Genomic DNA, 18,113 nt, shown 5'->3' on the forward strand with positions numbered 1-18,113 from the left:
TTTATGATAAAAAACGATATTCGAGCTGCAGAGATTGACTTATTGCACATGCTAACATGTCCTTCCTGATGTTGTTGTCCTAATGAATGTATAGAACTAACCTACTTAGCGATATGATGATAATCAAAGATCATATTTGGGTCTATTACAGCAGTCATTTGAATAGGTTGTTGACCTCTGTATCAAGGGCTCACTGGTTGTCCATGGGAATTGAAGTCGCTGAGGTCTTCCTCAAGCTTGACTGTGCTTGCATAAATCAGATCAGAGGTGAAGCCCTTCTGCTGCAGGCTACAGATACTGCTGCTCTGCTGCTTGTCCCCGCTGTGCAACGAAGACCTGAACACTGTCGCACACACGCTGTCTCTGCACCAATGAGTAACCTCAGCCAGGCTCTGTCTCCTGTGCTGCCCCTCACGAGCTTTGGGAATGTGTTGATGCTTCTCTTCAACGTTCTCCTGGCCACAGCCATCATCTTCCTCAACGTGTCCGTGTCTCTCGCCATCCTGCTCAACCAGGGGCTGCGCAGCGATAACCGCTTCATGTACATGCTTAGCACCTGCCTCAGTGACATCTGCACCGGCGTGTCTTATTATTATGTTGGGGTGCTTGATGTGAGGGACACATTAGACTCCCCTACCAGAACCTTTTACGTCGTACACACTTTTCTAGGGCTGTCTTTCATGGCCATCCTGGCCGCGCAGGCAGACAGGTACCACGCGGTAGTGTCGCCCTTTAAATACTCCCAGCGCATGACCCGAAACAGGACCGTGATGGTTATATGTGCCTACTGGCTCTACGCTTTTATCATCGTGGCTGTGCACAACCTAGTCAGAGTCAGCATTGCCAGAAAGATCACGAGCTTTGGTACGTTTGTGGGGAACATATTGGCAGTGACTATAATGATAGGGCTGAACATCAGACTGTTCTTCATTGCCAGGTTCCATCTGGAAAGGGAGCAGCCCTCCAAGGAGAGAGACAGCAAGCGCTCGTCAGTGTACCTCATCCTGGTGGTGGCGGTGTTTTTCTTAGGGACGTGGGTTCCTATATTCAGTCATGTCATGGCTTGCAATTTAATTGGTACAGCCTGTCACACCTTTAAGAATGAAGGCACCGACCCGCTGCGCATTTTGCCCCGAATTAATGCTGCCCTGACCCCCGTTCTGTACATCAGAGGCTGCTCTGCGCTCAAAGCGACGCTGCTCGCCACCGTGTGGAGACCCTGCTGTTGGAGGAGGTGAGGCTCAATATGTTCCACAAGTCTTATCCAAAGACACCTTTCGTGATAGTGAGATCAATATGATCACAGCTGAGCTCAGAATCACTTTATAGATGCAGCAGAAAACTGAAATAGTATCGTAATTCCATATTTACTTTAATTTGGTCCTGTTAATCTCTTAAGGGTGCTAAATATCATGATATACCCCTATTCTGAATGCTCCTCTTGTTGACATGAATATATGCTGTTTATGTATTCTGACATTGCATGTTTTATAGCCTACTTTACGTGTTATTGTTGTTTAGGCTACTGGCTATTGATTGATATAATTTATCTCGCTGCCTTCTTCTCTGTGATGAAAATACCAGACTTCAGTTGGTTTTATGCAATCAAATCTTGAAATTGATCCAAGTGATTTGTTTTTTCCTTTTCTTTCACAATGTGCCTCCTCGACGCCTTGGCCCCTCCAAACACCCAGTCCACGCGGCTTAATGTAAACGCTAGATCATTTCCAAGTGGGAGGATGTTAAAATCAACGTTGATCATGCTTCGTTTGGTTTCTTGGAATTCGCTGGAACTGAATCATAATCGACTCAGACATAATGAACGAATTGGTTTCCATGTGAAATGTTATTCCACAAAGAACTGATGGAAATGATGACTCAACCCAGTTTAAAATATAATTTTTTTTCTCTTTAATATCCAATACAAATTTAAAGTTGTCAATAACCGAAACACAACTGTGCTATTTTTTTCGCCCTGTTGATTTTTTTTTTTTCTTATTTTAATTTTCAACATCTTTGTCTTTTTTAGTTGGGTAGCTCCCCTGATATCTCAATTAAACAGATTTTCGATAATGTTAACATTTTAACATTGAAACGTACAATAATAAAATAAAATAGTTGTTTGCCTGTAACGACTCTCTGAATTTTCTTGTTTAAATCTCCTTTGGACATATGTGCTATTAGAAATGAGTTTTGTCACATGATTTATAGTCATGGCTGTTTTGTGAATGGTCCTCAGCTCATGCAGTGCCTGTGAGCAACTTTGATTATGCAACTCTGTGTCGAGCCTCCCCAGCGGGGGATGCAGTTTCCGCGGCAACCACACAGTGTCAGAAGAGCACTTTGGCACACCGCCATAACGTCGATATGCCAGGAATGTGAACCATAAGCACAAAACATGGGAGATTACCGGATCAATGTCTCCAGCGCCTTGTGCCAGATGAGCAATACGATTCATTAGTAGTTGCAGGCAGCATTATCAAAATTAATTCTCACTGATGGAGCTTGAAGAAATGGTATGTGAAAGCCATCAGTGAGCTTATATCCAGTTTTCTATTGGCTGATGGGTCCGGGTTGTCTGCGCTAAGAGGAGGAGCCTGCACATCGCCACACTTCCGCACATCTGGTGCCCAGTTTTTGAACCCCAACCATCTCTCTTTCTTTTTTCTCTCTCTCTCACTTTGCTTCTACCTTTAAATCACCAGGCCATCTCAGAAGATTTAAAATGACCCTGGTCACCAGACGGCCTATGCATATACATCAGTCTTACATTAAAAAAAAAAAAAAGCCCCGAAAACCTCAGACCTGAAACACACAAGTCACTTATTGTCTGTATGAACCCAGTCCAGACCAAACAGAGAAATAAAGTGGATTCATTCTCAAATCATTCTTGAGATTTTTAGGTTAGAGGTTTTGAAGCTTCAGGTTGCATGAAGTCCATCTGTTATACTGATTTACAAGATTGTTGCTGTTTTCTCTGGTGATTGAAGTAGGTGCAATATATAGCAGTGTCTATTATGTAATGGGTTTATAATGTAATGGGTATTACATTTCCCGTTGAAATTGCATAGTTTACCAGTGGAGACCATTGAGCTTGCAGACAAATATGGTGTACACTGCAAAAAAAATTGCAAAGAAACAGTATATACTGCAAAAAAATATCGATTTACTTAATATGCATCAGTGCAACTAGCTTTTTTAAATCAAACCCGGATCAGTTACAAAATAAAAACCTTTATAAAATATAAAGTCTTATAGATCAATATCATTTTTCGTCAATTTATGGCCAACTGACACTTTATTTTACTGCTTTCAGGTGAAACTGGGCTCGAAACCTTCCGGTTTCTATCACATCCTCTCAAAAGAAAAAGTTTGGGTTCTTGTAATTGTTCTTTAAAATTAGAGAAGCGGGGATGAATATTACTCAAAATAAGTATAAGGTTACAAGGTATTTACAAGGTTATTGCAGCGCAGACCTGCATTGTGCAGTATAGGACCATGATTGAGTCGCTGTGCTGATAAAAGAAGGCCCGAACCACCGTAAACACCTCCGTCTTTCTCTCTCTGCCATCTTGCAGGTAAAGTTGCCAGGAGTCCTGGTTTGAGAAAGTGGCCAAACCCTCCCACAGTGGGATGTTTTCTCTGCTGCACTCTGGGCTGGTTTCTATTCAAATGTGGGTCAGGGGTGAGGAAGCCTAACGTCATAAGCTTGCAACATGGCGTCCCGAAGGCTGTGAGATGAGCAAGAGGATGGTAAAGAACGCTTGAGAACGATCCTACCGATGTAATAAGGTAATTCAAAGAAATTGTATCTCTTGAAGGTGGATTGTAAATGGGTAAACGGAGCTGCTTTCGTGTCTGTTTTGTTCGGATCGTTTTTCTCCCAGCTGCTGCAAGAATCGCAAGGCTTTTCGGCGTTACGGTGGTGCTTTTTTTTTTTCACGGCGTGCCAACAAAAAGGGGCTCCGTTGGTGCCTATTATGTCTCGACCAGCCTGCTTGGCAAGCCGACAAATCCCACATCAATTACTCGATCTTATCTCGGGGTCCAGCTCGAAACCGCAAAATAAATTAATTGCATTGTTGTGGCGTTTATTTTGGCGTCGTGCGCTTACAAGAGAAGCCCCACAGGACGAGCGTGTACCAAATAATTACCAGGCTGGCAAAGCACATCAGGCGACAGAAAGGATCCTCAAACGGCTCGTCGCTACGCGTTACAGAAATAATTAAACGTTTCAACGCTTAACCTCGTTTTTCTCGGTTTTATAGTCCAATATGTTCAATGAATTGTTTACCAAAATGTAAGGCGATGAGCTGAAGGTTTCATTTAAATTCGTCGCTGTCATGAAAGCACAGTAGACTTTTTCAAATGGAATTGAATTGCACTTTTATGTGGTAAATGAAGCAGGGCTCATTCTGGTGCTTTTACGCACGGTATTTTGCGCAATCACCTAATAATCGTTGAGATGTTAACAGTTGCAGTCGATACCCGCATTGTTTATATGTAGGTTAAGCCACCTCGGTCTTAGATAGGCTAATTAAAAATGATATAACAGGATTGACACCCAACACAGGAGATGCAACCAGTTTGTGGTTTAAAACGCTGTGTTCTAAACATGGATTCTGTCGAGGCAATGGGTTGTATATGTCCTTATAGCCTACAGGGGGACTACTGCTATACATCGACCATCTTTGTGATCGGCTACAATGTGGGTGTAACATTACATTGTGACCCAAACTGCTGCGTTATATAGAAACAGTGTGGCACGACATTAATTTCCGGGTGTAAATGATCGCTCTAAATGAAACAAAAAGCCACAATCCGAATATTTGATTCTGAAAGTCTTAACCACAAATCACTTTTTTTTGCTGGTGAAACAATGTATGTGCTCAGGTGTGAAGGCAGCTCGGCTCCTCAGGTGATTAGTGTTGTTAAAGTACCAAGGGGCATGGCGATAATAAGGCACAGGAATGTCAGTAATGTGTTCCCTCGACTGACTGCTGTTCTAACAAAATTTGAGTTCTGTAATACTAGTTCCTCTTTAGTTCTGTTTAACACTGCTGAGTTTCAAGTTAGAAAAAAATTACCCAACATACAGGTTGTACTCATATATTTTCTGTGTGATTCAATATAATAACGGTTTACTGTCTTAGTAATTTAGGCCGTTTTGGTATTAAATACTCTAAAAGTAGATGTTCCAGTAAAAGCTCTGTATACAAAATGTGGGTTTAAAATGATATATTTGTTCTCATGATATATGTGTGCTTGTCTTGTTTGTAGCCTTATCCCAGAAAGTTAACTATTTTGATTCTTTAGATAAAAAAAAGAAAGCACAGTAGTTGTTGCAGTCAATTTATTTCCAGTTGGAATTTCTGTTTTCTAGACTCTTGTCTTGAGAAAGTTTAAAGCCACCTCCAGATAAATCCATCTGTTTTCACAAGCTCTTATCCTGCTCGGAGTCGCAGGACCCCATAGCTTATAATATGAAGATTACAAGACGTTGTTTTGGCTGGTTACACCCAGCCAGAGGTGTAGTCTTAGTGTTCAGTTGCTCTGCCTGCCGGCCCACAATTTGGCTGAATGGTGCCTTGCAACATTAGAGCTGAAAAGTATATGTTTTTTTTTTTAAGCCTGCATGGACGAGGTGCATCCAAATACATTTTATATACATAATCTAATTTAGTGAGTCTTCTAAAGCAGGGAGAGGGCTCCTGGCTGTGCTGACTTAAGCGTTTGATGATCGAAGTGCTGCATGCCAAACAGCAATAGGCTTTGAAGAGAGTAGTGTTGAGTGCATGTGATACCATTATTTTCAAAACAGTATCTCTCATAAATTTACAAGAGTGTGCAGGAATAGTAAGTATGAGTATTGACCACTCCTCTATCAGATAGTAGAAATAATAATAATAATAACAATAATACACTGAGAATGTGTTTTTCAGCCTAAATGGCAGATGAGTAGCGAGCTGATGTCAAAGCAGCAAACAAAAATAAGAGTTAATACTGACTGTACTTTTTGTTATTTTATTGCCAAGCCTGTCACGGCCTATTGTACTTCTTGTACGCTACAAACAAGTTAATTTAGCCCATTAAAATGACCAAGTCAAGTCAACTGTTCAGTGTGATTAGTTTCATTGATTAGTATGGACTACAAAGTGTTGCCTGAAGGGTAATTTGAGGCCTGTGTGTGTGTGTGCGCCTCATGATCCTCATGATCGGCCGGTTGGTCTTGCCTCACCCTTGCCCCTTCCCCTCCCCAGCACACACAGCATCCTGTGTACAGTGTGATCGTGGCTTACAGTGGCATGTGTGGGCAGTACAATGCAGTAAGAAGGCTACTTAGGCTATATGTTCTGCTGACATGTTGGACGAGGATTTATAGATTGTGCTAGGCTGCTGGAGCTATACGGATCTGTCCGTTCTGTTCTGTGCTGCCTGTTCGAGGGCAGTTTGGTTTGTTCAGTGGATAAAGCACCTCGGGGCAGGGTTGTTGTTGTTCTTTAAGAAGAAGAATGTGGAATGTAGTGCTGATAGCCAGAAGGTTATACAGTGTTTAAAGGCTGGAGGAGGAAGGAGGAGGAGGAGGAGGGTGGGGTGGGGTGAGAGGGGAGCAGAGCAGCAGCTCCGTAAAACCTTGGACCTTACAGGAGCTGTCCTCACCCACCATGCTGTCCTCAGACAGACAGACAGACACTTTACCTGCAAGGGGGCATTTTTTTTTTTGCTACAGCAGCATGTACAGGTACAGGGCAAGGCAATGAAAATGACAGCATAAGAATAGAGGTAGTAAAAAAATATTAAATATGAAAAATGTAAAAATACACATTATATACAAATAAAAATAGAATATTATTAAACTAAACAACAGTGCAATTAATTAAACAAAGAGTGCAACTGTGCTATTTATGTAGGATGGATTTCGCCAGAGGTTAACTATTGTACAGTCTTATTGCAGTTAGCGTGTGTGTGTGTGTGTGTGTGTGTGTGTGTGTGTGTGTGTGTGTGTGTGTGTGTGTGTGTGTGTGTGTGTGTGTGTGTGTGTGTGTGTGTGTGTGTGTGTGTCTTATCATCTCATCAAGTTTTATACTCTCTAGACAGAGGTCACTTCATCACACCAGTCATATGTTAAGTTGTAAGAGAAGTGGTTGATTACTTCACTTTCGGTGAGGAGACACAGGACGATACAGTGCGTGTGGGCTGTCGGTAATGTCAGAGTCTCAGTGTTCATTTCAGTCCCTATTTAATTTCTCCAGGGGCCACTCTGGATGAGCCACAAAATACAATACAGCATGGGCAACACAGAGGAGAGGCACACTCGTACATAAACCCATGGCAGAAAACGAGAGAGACAGTAGTAACTATTTCTAAAAATCACCCAAGTAGAATTGAGTTTGATGTTTCCATTTTTTATTTGACTGATTAAACAATTAGATTTATTATTCTCAGAGTAAAAAAAAAGCTCTTCTGTAATCTTTTATTGCCTCTTTTTATTGTTTTGTTTGAGAAATGAAAACACATTCACATAGTCATTTTACAGAACATTAAATATTCAGTCTGTATACTAAAACATAGCTTTGGTTTTCTATATGTCTGAATCTTGTGATATTTTTTAAATATTAGGTTCAAGATTTAAAACACTTGTGTAACTCCAGAAAATATAGGATAAGTCACATTTATTTTTGCAAAGGGAAACATTTAGGTGCACCTTTTGCAGACTCTGAGTCTTCACACGTGAACTCATAATGAGAAAAGGCAAACATAAAATTATTTTTTTTTGACTGTATAATCTTTAAATATAACATAAATACTTAACTGGACATTTGTCTTCTGGCACAATATGTTCAGCTTTAGACACACAACTGCTGACCTCTCCTTGTACACTCCACATTAAGGGAGTTAAATGACTGAAAGTAACATCCTTAAATGTTTATTTTCTGTCCTGTCCTGTTTGTTTTTTTAATCTTGTGTTTTAATATTTTACTCTACCTTTTTAATCCTGACATTATATGCTGATAAATAATATTGACTTGAATTAAATGGGATCTGGTCACAATCTATAAAATATAAGGGTGGGGTGTGGCCCAGTTTAGAAAACTGCATCAGTGTGAATAAGCGGCAATAGCACACATGAAAGAGGAACCTTGTATCCCTGTTACTCCCTTTTAGATGTGACTGTGGCTTTAGCATCTAGGGTTACCTGTGGATGACGCACACACCACAGAGCAAACTCATTCATACACTGTTAAGTTAGGATACAGGAAAAAAAGCAGTATGGCTGACATTACTGCTTTATGACGCAAAGAATATCTTCAGAAACACCTCTTTCTTCTTTTCATGGAGTTGATGGCTCAATGTGTGAAAATCCTGAAATGCAAAATAATCCATGGGTTTGATTACTGGTTGAATTTTGCACAGGATTTGTGTCTTTGTGAGAAAGAAAGTCTTGCCTTTACGTCCCTGTAATAAAACGATCGGTGATCTTTTCATCCCGCTGCAGCCCGGGCACGACTTGTTTGTCTGTAACATGGCTGAACTGCCTGATAGAAAATGAGTCTTAATTGGAGGGGTTCTACCCAGACTGCAGCAGGGGATACTGTAATTCATGTACTTCAGCCATTCAGCATGTATGATCATGCACCTGTTCACTCACATTTTGGATCCAGCACTTGTGCAATAATTCATCTCTTTAAGACGGGAAAGGTCGGCCTTTACCTCTTGTCAAAATTTTTTTTAGCTTTTGTGCAGCAGAAAGTCCCTCCTGCAGCTTTCCTGAAAAGATTATATCTAGAATTGGATCAGTGTCCTGAGCTCCAGCAGATGCTCTGCATCAGAGCCATTCAACCATTTTCCATGGAGACATGAAAATAGCCTTTTTAAAAAAAAATTGTTTTTATTTTATTTCAAGCCAAGACCACACCAAGGGATTACACTTATTATTTCACCCTCTGTAGTCTCTTGGAAAAATAAATAAATCAGCATATTCCACTCTCCATGACACCTTGAAAAACATGGCTCTCGATATAGTACTAGATCTAGTTTAGAAAATTCAGATTGTACAAGGTTTATGATGAAACAGTAATTTTATGATCATATTTTTAAAATTAGAAGCATGGCTCACTTTTTTGTCTAACCTACCTTTGTATTGTTGATTTTCTACAGTAACCTGATTTCTTGAACTTTCTGGAAACAAGAAATCGGGTTTCCTTCAATGGGGTGAGGGATTAAGAAAACCCGGTTAACACTGCTGGATTTCAGCTGGAGGGACTTTTATGCTTTACATGTTAAACAGACTTTCTAAACAAGGATTTACTTGTGTGCATGTGACAAAGTTGGGGTAGGCCAAGTATTAAAGTGACAGTAGTGTTGCAGGATGAAAGGCAATTTCCTATAAGTGAGTCTTTGTTACCAATCAAACTGACTAAAACAGAAATAAGTCTGCTGATCTCTGCAGTGAAACAGAAGACCATAAAACGTACACCAAGGAAATACTGTCAGATGTCCTGCTGCACAGCTCACCCAACCCAGATAGACAAATACACTTAAGGTAGAGTTAAAAACATCACGGAGTGGAAATTACTCTCTCAGCAGCTGCATGTAACTACAGGGTTTACAGTAACCAGGTTACTGCAAATGTGCTCTCCAGTTTCCTGCTGTAAGCTAATTCACAATAGTAACCTGTTATTTGTGTGTGTGTATGTGTGTGTGTGAATTTAACTGTGGGCCCAATATTAATATCATGATAAATCTTTAGAAACAGGTTCGTGGCATTTCGTCTGATGCAGCAGATATGACTTGGGTGTAAAGAAAAATGTAGGGTGATTTGCTGAAAAAGCCCAGCTGTTTGGTTTAATCTCCTTTATTGTATGAAGAGCAACCCTTTCATGGGGAACCAAAAGTGAGATAATTCCTTGCCCATGGGTCCTGCGAGGATCTACTTTACCCATGCTGCAGCAGCAGCGCAGCCATGTTGAATTTGGCTCAGAGGTGGTTGCTTGGTGTTTGTATTTCAAACCGGCTTTGTACCATCCCCCTAGCCCCTCCCCCACTCCCTCTGCCCACCAGCAGTGTGTGTGTGTGTGTGTGTGTGTGTGTGTGTGTGTGTGTGTGTGTGTGTGTGTGTGTGTGTGTGTGTGTGTGTGTATTCAAGTGCACTGTCCTTTTGCACCTCTGCATGATTGGCTATCGTTCTCTGACTACTTCAGTCTACCTGTCTGCCTCTACTACCTATTCTTTCAAGGAGAGTGTGATAGTTGACGGGTTATTACTGTCCATTGTTGCAGGTGTGAAACAAAACCCTGCAATAAAACCTGGGTTGAGTATGTTTTTTAAAATCCTGCTTTGGTCTGGTTTTCTATTGGTTGTTAGCAGATGACCTTTCACCAGTGGTAGGCCGTGTTTTGTTATTGCGCCACAGGACTTTGCCTCACCTCTGCCCTCTCTCTTGGCTCTCTACCCTCTATTCAGGAGATTAGTGCCACAGCCCACCGCTCTCAGTCACCTTCGCTGCATGAACACTGACTGTGAAAGGTTTACTAACTTGCTGTTTAATCCATAAACTCCTTGGGACACAAAAGGATGCAACGACAGGCAGCAGTAAATGAAGTCAAACCTGATCATCCAGATCTCTGGCGTCACCAGTGTAATTTAGAGAAGGGTGACATTTATTCACTGCTCGGGGCACTTGTTGCTCACTAGTTTGCAGTTCCGAATCAGCACACGAGTACGTTTTCCTGATCTTGTTTGTCAGGTGTGTGTAAACATCCCTCTGCTCATCTCCTCGTCAGCCAGCTCCTGAAACAAGTCAAGATTGAGGCTAAGCAGCAGGGTGCTGCGTTTTTAAAATGAGGTTGCCCCCTTTCCTTTATTAAGCCACAGTTTTTGAAAAGGTTAACGCTGCAGGCAAGGTAAGCCGATCCCGTGCCTTTGCTTGAAGGGCAACATATACCCTGATCTGTTACAGTCTGAGCCCAAGGCTGACTTTGGTTGGTATGTGGTGCCATATTTGGTCAGGGCACGTTGTGTTTCTTACCTCCTGATGAGCTACCATGCCATCTCTCAACCTCCGAGTCAGCCATTACAGCTGGCTTAAAAATACAGGGAACCTCCCCTTGCAGGAAATGCTGCTGGCCAACTACGTAACATTATACACACTAAATAGTCATCCTGCCGACTGGAAACATCTTTCTTGCTTTTCTTGTAGGATCATCTTTCTAATGGTCGTCCATTTACGACTTCCCACTGTAACTGTGCGGCTGCAATGCTGGAGACCAGCCTAGATGTAGAATCAGAAATGCTTCTACAAAGTGCAAAGAGTGCCATGCTCTCACAGATGGAGCTGCCGCGATGGTGCAGGCCTATCTGTCCCCTGCGGTATTAAGCCTGTTTTCCTGGGCAGTATCGTTGGAAGGGGAGCTGGGCCTACACGTGTCCCACCCTAGCTGCATATAGATCAGCCGTAATCCATTAGCAGCTCCCTGGAATCCAGCCGGCACAGCACAGCACTGGAGGGGCCAGGGGGAGAGGGTAGCTGTGTGGGTGATGGGGGGAGGAGAGGGAGAAAGAGGGATGAGAAGTGGAGGGTGGTGGGGGAGGGCTCTTTTTTTTTTTTTTTCTTCTTCTTTTTTTTTCTCCTCTGCTGGCTACTCTACTCAGAGCCCAGCCCCCTTTTATGTCGTCTGCTGGAAAAGCCTCCTGAATCCCCCCACAAAGCCTACAGAGGTGTGTGTGTATGTTAAGAGAGAGACTTGAATGATATATGGCTTCCTGGCTGGCATCGTAGCTGAGGCCCTTATTTCTTGAGCAGCCCTCTTCTCCATTACAGCCTGCAGGGTTGAGAGCTGTAGACCCCGGCAGCACGTTTTGCCATTACCAGATCTGGGTTATGTGCATTTCAGAACAGCTCATTATGATTCACATTGGGAACAGTGAACAGTTCCCGGGATGTGTTTGCATGCCCGGTGAAAGCCTGGTGAGGGTGGGAAGATAAAGATAAAGAGAAAGGCGGAGAGGTGCCGGGGAGAAACGGGGGAAGGGGAAGAAGACCAGGAGTAGAAGCGTCAAAGCAGAGGGGGGGAAGCCCAGGCCTGGACCTGAGCATTATATGATCACTTCAGCTGATTGTATCAACCAGTCTGACTGTGACACCGCCAAGCTTTGATACATCAGCCAGCCATCTCCAGTTCTCTATTTTCACCTTGTTCAATTCATCAGTATTGCTTTTAACAGTCTTTGCAACAGTATGTTGTCATAGCCAGCCGTAATAATACCCATTATGATGCTGGAAATATAAATTGTCTCTTCAAATTTTATTGACTAGTTAAATGATGAACTACATCGTATACAGTTGTGTTCAGTATACATTGAAAAGTGACTGAAATAGGACAGGAGCCTTTGAGCTTTGGTCTGATACAATTTTTTTTTATTTCAGCTTTTAGATTTGCCTTTTTGGCAGAGGTGTGTGTGATAAAACAGTCGTATGTCTTCGCAGTCAGGCTTGGCGCCTCTCAATGTGGCTGAGTTGAGGCACCGCTCCCTTTTTTCCTGCCATGCATCATGAAACACGACATTCAGTAAATCTCTTGGTTGGCACAGGGTTAAAATGGCACATTTTAACATGTATTTACGGCTTGAGTTAAGCATTTCTCTGCATTACTGTGTAATCTATTGTAATGTGGGATACCCTGCTGTGGTCAGGGCCTTTTAACGATGCGTTTTCATTTTCCCAGCATGCCCAAAGCCTTAAGAACATAGTAAACATGAACCAAAGACAGACCCTGCTGCCCTCAACCAAAGCACTCTAACTCTTTGTATATCAAGTTTGTGTTTTTAGTGTCAGACTAGAAACTGAGGACTGTGGTATGTAGTAGGTCATCTGTATGGAGATATATCGGTGAATGGGATTCACCTGTCCTAATTCCATAAATGATGGCCTCTCTGGGGGATCATGTGGTGCTGTCCTTGTCTTTGGGCCACACCCTCCCCCTCCTCCTCTGCCTGAGCGCCTGTGTAGTTTTACCTGCTCAGGTGTCACCTAATCCCTCCCCCCGGCCCTGCTGTGCCACCGACCCCCACCCCCAGACAATGGGGAAGGGCTGACATTACCATGACCTAATGGAGACTAGTGTGAGCCCAGTTTCCAAAGAGGACATCCCACCGAAACTAGAGTTACTAAGGTGAGATAGGGAAGAGAAGCTGAGAGGAGCCACCTTAGAAAAGTACTTACTTTACCCTTTCTTCCTCTCCGCCCCGATGGCTTTTGTGCCAGAACAGTGGCAATGTGTACAATCAGAACTTGATCCATGTTGGGTTGCAATTTGTTTAAAAAGGAAGATGAGAGGGCGGGAAAGGTTCCAGTTTCTAAGATGCCGTGTGATTGTGTGGCATGCTGTGCTAACAGTTTGCTAATTTCCCCTGTGAGAGCTAAAATCTAAGAAACCCACCTTAATTGTTAGCCGTTTGACACATGCAAGCACTGTAATTAAACCAGTTTTGCATAAAAACTTACTGCTTTTAAACAAAGCAAGCTCTGGCTTCCCTCTAAAGTCATGCATGCTGGACTGACCTAGTTCATAAAACCTTGCTTAGTCAACTTTTTTTTTTTTTTTTTTTTTTTACTTTTCTCGCACACTGACGGCTAGTTTCTATAGATTTTGGGCTCTTTTGAAGACCATTTCTTCTCGTTTCTTTATTCTGGCTTACACCTCATTGAACAACCTGTCATTTGCCAGTGTAATACTACATTTTGTATCATGTGAAACTAACAGTCTTTTCATTTTTTCTTTCAGCTTCAGGTGGTGTTCGTGTAGGAAGAGAAAGAGAGAAGGAAAGAAGGAAGGAGGAGATGGAACTGCCAAATCATGCCAAACAACTGCTGCTGCAACTCAACCAGCAGAGAGCCAAGGGCTTCCTGTGTGATGTTATCATCGTGGTGGAGAATGCGCTCTTCCGTGCCCACAAGAACATCCTGGCGGCAAGCAGCATCTACTTCAAGTCGTTGGTTCTTCACGATAACCTCATTAACCTCGACACAGAGATGGTTAACCCCTCTGTATTCAGACAAGTTCTGGACTTCATCTACACTGGGAAGCTGCTGTCCTCATCAGACCAGAGCAGTGAACAGAACTTCAGTGCCCTCTTAACCGCAGCCAGCTACCTCCAGCTCCATGACCTCGCTGCTCTGTGCAGAAAGAAGCTCAAGCGCAGTGGTGGGAAGCCCCTGCCAGGAAAACCTTCCACTCCAGGTCCCCTTAGCCGCTTACGCCTCAACAACCAGCGCCTTTCCTCTTCTACCCCTGCTGGCCCCAAAAACCACTATCCTCCGACCCCTTCCGATGCCGACCAACAACAGCCAGATGAAGGCCTTCGGGACAAGCTCTCAGACGACGAGATGTTTGTCGGCAGCTCTGGGAAGAATGGGAATGGGGGGAATGGCAGCAGTAACGGTAACCTCAGCAGTGGAGGAAGTGCTGGGGAGCCAGACCTTGGACTAGACCTGTCCAAGAAGAGTCCCCCCTCTGCGGGCACAGCCACTGATACCCTTAGCCCGCACAGCAACTCCCAAGAATCCCCTCAATCTGCCTCAGTATCCACAACCAACAGTGCCTCACTAGATGACTCCTCTACCACCCTACCAGGTGCAGACACCTGCGCCTCAGAGACCACGGAGCTCAACTCCTCCTCAAAAACCTCAGAGGAAACTCAAAACCAGCCTGATGGCCCTCCGCCCCAGAAAAAATCCAGACAGGGTGCTCGCAAGAACGAGTGGCCTAAAAGAGAGGCATCAGGGTTGAAGTCTGAAGACCACGACAGGCCCCTGGTCAATGGGGTGATTGTGGGTCCTAAAGATGGCCGCTCCTCTGGGATTGGAGGCTGCAGTGGTAGCAGCTTTGCGTCTGACCAGTCCTTCCAGTGTAAAGACGAGGAAGAGGGAGGAGAGAACGGCCAGGACCACAGTGAGGAGAGTGGTCAGAGTGATGGCGAGAGCGCAGGAGGTGGAGGAGGAACAGGAGGGGGACACCACAGCGCCAACTACGTGTACCGGCAGGAAGGTTTTGAGCCAGCCTTCGGAGACAACCTCTACGTGTGCATTCCCTGTGGTAAGGGCTTCCCCAGTTCTGAGCAGCTCAATGCTCACGTGGAGACGCACACTGAGGATGAGCTCTACATCAAAGAGGAGGGAGGGACGACATTTGTGAAAGAGGAAGATGAGGAGGAGGCAGAGGACCTCTCTGCCCCCGTTGGTCCCTCCAACCTTGGCTCTGAAACGCGTCCATTCAAGTGTACAGTCTGCAGTAAGAGCTATAAAGACCCGGCAACGCTGAGACAACACGAAAAGAGCCACTGGCTGACCAGGCCCTTCCCCTGCAACATCTGTGGCAAAATGTTCACCCAGAGGGGAACCATGACGCGCCACATGCGCAGCCACCTAGGCCTCAAGCCATTTGCATGTGAAGAGTGTGGCATGCGCTTCACACGCCAGTACCGTCTGACAGAGCACATGCGTGTCCACTCTGGGGAAAAGCCGTATGAATGCCAGCTATGTGGGGGGAAGTTCACCCAGCAGCGCAACCTCATCAGTCACCTGAGAATGCACACCTCACCCTCCTAGAAATGCATCAAGCCAAAGAACTCTGGGAATAGAAAACATTTCTCAACCTTTTTTTTTCCATCTCGAAAGCAAAGAAATGCACACACACACATTCACATGCACACACATAGTTTCTACATATAAATTCCAGTTTACGACACCCTGGCTAACTGAATGATGTAGCTGTTAGCCACAGTGCGCTCTTGGTGATGGTGGGATCTTGTTCATGCAAGGAACATGTCATCATTTATATCGAATGACGTCTGCTCACCTCTCAGGAGTTCCAAAGGGACAATTTCCTGCTGTCTCTCTCCAAAGTCACAAAGCCCTGATGGAGTGACATGACTTCTGGTCTATTAAATGTGAATGTGGGTACTGATATAAAGTCAAGCCCCCCTCACCTCATATCCCTCAGCAGCCTTCCTCTCCTTTAAGCATTGAGTCTTTGAGTTTTTCAGATTGTTCCTCAAACAGATTAACTCAAGAGTCCCCTCTGTACTCCAGTGCTATTTTGACCAAAAAAACACGTGCAAACAATACTGGCAATAATTCAGCAAAAAGATTATTTTTACTCTGACAGCTTTATATCCTTGGTTATGTTGGTGATGGGTATCTGTATGTAAGAGGAGGGTTAACTGGTTTGGGACCATCTCCATGCTTTAACTGAAAGTCCTGAAAGAAGGTTGACATGGGGAGGACATTGGATAAGTTTTTGTTTAATAGACAACAAATACTCGCTACGTCCTCTCTCTGGCTGTTTGCATTAATGTAGAGAAGATTTTCATTGTTTTCAGTTTTGCCTGCTAGTGTACCCGGGAACGATTCCCGGTTGGAAAGATGAACCTCTTGAGGTACTTGTTTTACTTAAAGAACTTGTAATGTTTCAGTGAATGTTTAAACTGGAAGGTCTTGGGAGTTTTATTGTGGAGGGGAGGGATTTGAGTTGGGGAGGCAGGGTGGGGGTGGGGGAGGGGGTTCATGGGGATAAGGAGAGGGTGTTTAGACTGAACTTTATGTTCAGTGGGTACGTTTATTTTTCTGTCTGTATAGCTTTCCTCCCCTCAGAAAAAAGAAGAGTCTATTTGTATAGACTTGTGACCTCGCTACCTCTGATTACTCTTACAAACTCTATGTTGATTAGTTGAAAGTTCCTATGTAATTAATTGTAAAAAGTGTGTAGATTATGGTAACTTTTCACCTAATGCTTTAACCTGCCCATCTCTCAACACAGGTTTTTAATGCTCATAGATTTAAACATTTAATATTGTTTTTAGCTGTTGTTTGTACTTGCCAGATATAGCTTTTTGGGCGCCCTGCTCATTGTGGCCCCACTTCAAAGTGTACTGTAGCTTCCTGCCCGGAGCAAATAGTGGTTAGTTGGTTAGTTTAAATGTATAGTGTTCCAAAGATCTTATGAATGTTGAGGACAACAGAGCTAACTAACAAACATTGCTAGACAAGTTCATAACCAAAGTTTTAAAAAGATGTACTTAAGATATATAGCATACTAAATTATTTCACTTTTGATTTCTTTTTGCTGTATAAAACAAATTATGAATTATATTCTAAGTCCAGACAAAGAAATCTACTCTTTTGATGGAGTTTTGGCCAATGACTCTGAGACTGACGAAGGTTCTTGTGGTTTGCAAGGAAAGCTTGTGCTGATTGGTGGGCTGGTAGAACTTAAACTTTACCACCTACCAAAACTGGTAAAGTTTAAAAACATGTCCCCCCCCCTCTCCTCCCCCCCGGACATGTTTTTAACGTTTCTTTTTTGTTTGTATCCAGAGTCCTTATCACTTTATATTCCCTGACTTTAAAAAATGGACTTGATGACATTTTGTGTGTTCTGTTCAGACCAAAAAAACAAAAACAAAAACAAAAAAAAACAAACAAAGGAATTATAATCAGAATTTTAATGTGAATTTCAAGTTGCTTGTTAGTTTTTTGAGCCAGATTTGTAAAAACTTGTAATAAGAAGGGAGAAGCAGAGATGCACTGGACAGCTGGACAACTCGTTGGTCTCCTGCAGCATCCTTTTGTTTCTGATTGTATTCCATTACATCGCACAGTGATTTTAAATTATTTTTTAAACTATTTAAAGCTTTACCTCATCATAAGCAACCACAAGTTGGGAATGGCCGCTCTGTTGTCCAGTGTATCTACCGTTAACAGTTACACTGTGGAGCATGAACCTTCACTACAAGTTTTTGATATAGGCATTCCTCTATTATGTTGGTTTAAATATCCTCTTGATTTTTTATTTTTTTTTATTCCTCTTTTGTCCTCATGTTATGGTCTGTGAAATGTTTGTTATCATAGGGATGCAGCTACAGTTACACAACCATCACTACTGTTTTAAGGTACCTGTTTCCTGGACTCCCAGTGTTGTTACTTGGTTATGCTGGATGTTGGTGTCTTGCTGTTCAGCAGTTGCTGTTTAGTGATTGCATGGTACATCTGAATTTTTTTCACACTCCCCAACCCCCACCACACCCACAAACATGTTATTTATCGCCTGATACAT

At 43.1% G+C, this 18,113-nt stretch overlaps 1 protein-coding gene across 1 annotated transcript; it reads left to right on the forward strand.

Moving 5' to 3' along the window:
* Positions 1 to 3,691: 3,691 nt before the first annotated feature.
* Positions 3,692 to 16,512, forward strand: hic2 (hypermethylated in cancer 2). The gene is made up of 2 exons (XM_069138297.1): positions 3,692 to 3,792; positions 13,785 to 16,512. The coding sequence occupies exon 2, from the start codon at positions 13,841 to 13,843 to the stop codon at positions 15,605 to 15,607; it is 1,767 nt and encodes a 588-aa protein (XP_068994398.1). The 5' UTR covers positions 3,692 to 3,792; positions 13,785 to 13,840; the 3' UTR covers positions 15,608 to 16,512.
* Positions 16,513 to 18,113: the final 1,601 nt, after the last annotated feature.

This window comes from Embiotoca jacksoni, unplaced genomic scaffold (genome assembly GCF_022577435.1).
Source record: "Embiotoca jacksoni isolate LCO1_2020_lvr unplaced genomic scaffold, fEmbJac1.0.p SCAF_8, whole genome shotgun sequence".
Lineage (NCBI taxonomy): Eukaryota > Metazoa > Chordata > Actinopteri > Embiotocidae > Embiotoca > Embiotoca jacksoni.

Bases quoted from the DNA above. Each gene is read 5' to 3' on its own strand.
- hic2 (XM_069138297.1), top strand. From the start codon at position 13,841: ATGGAACTGCCAAATCATGCCAAACAACTGCTGCTGCAACTCAACCAG.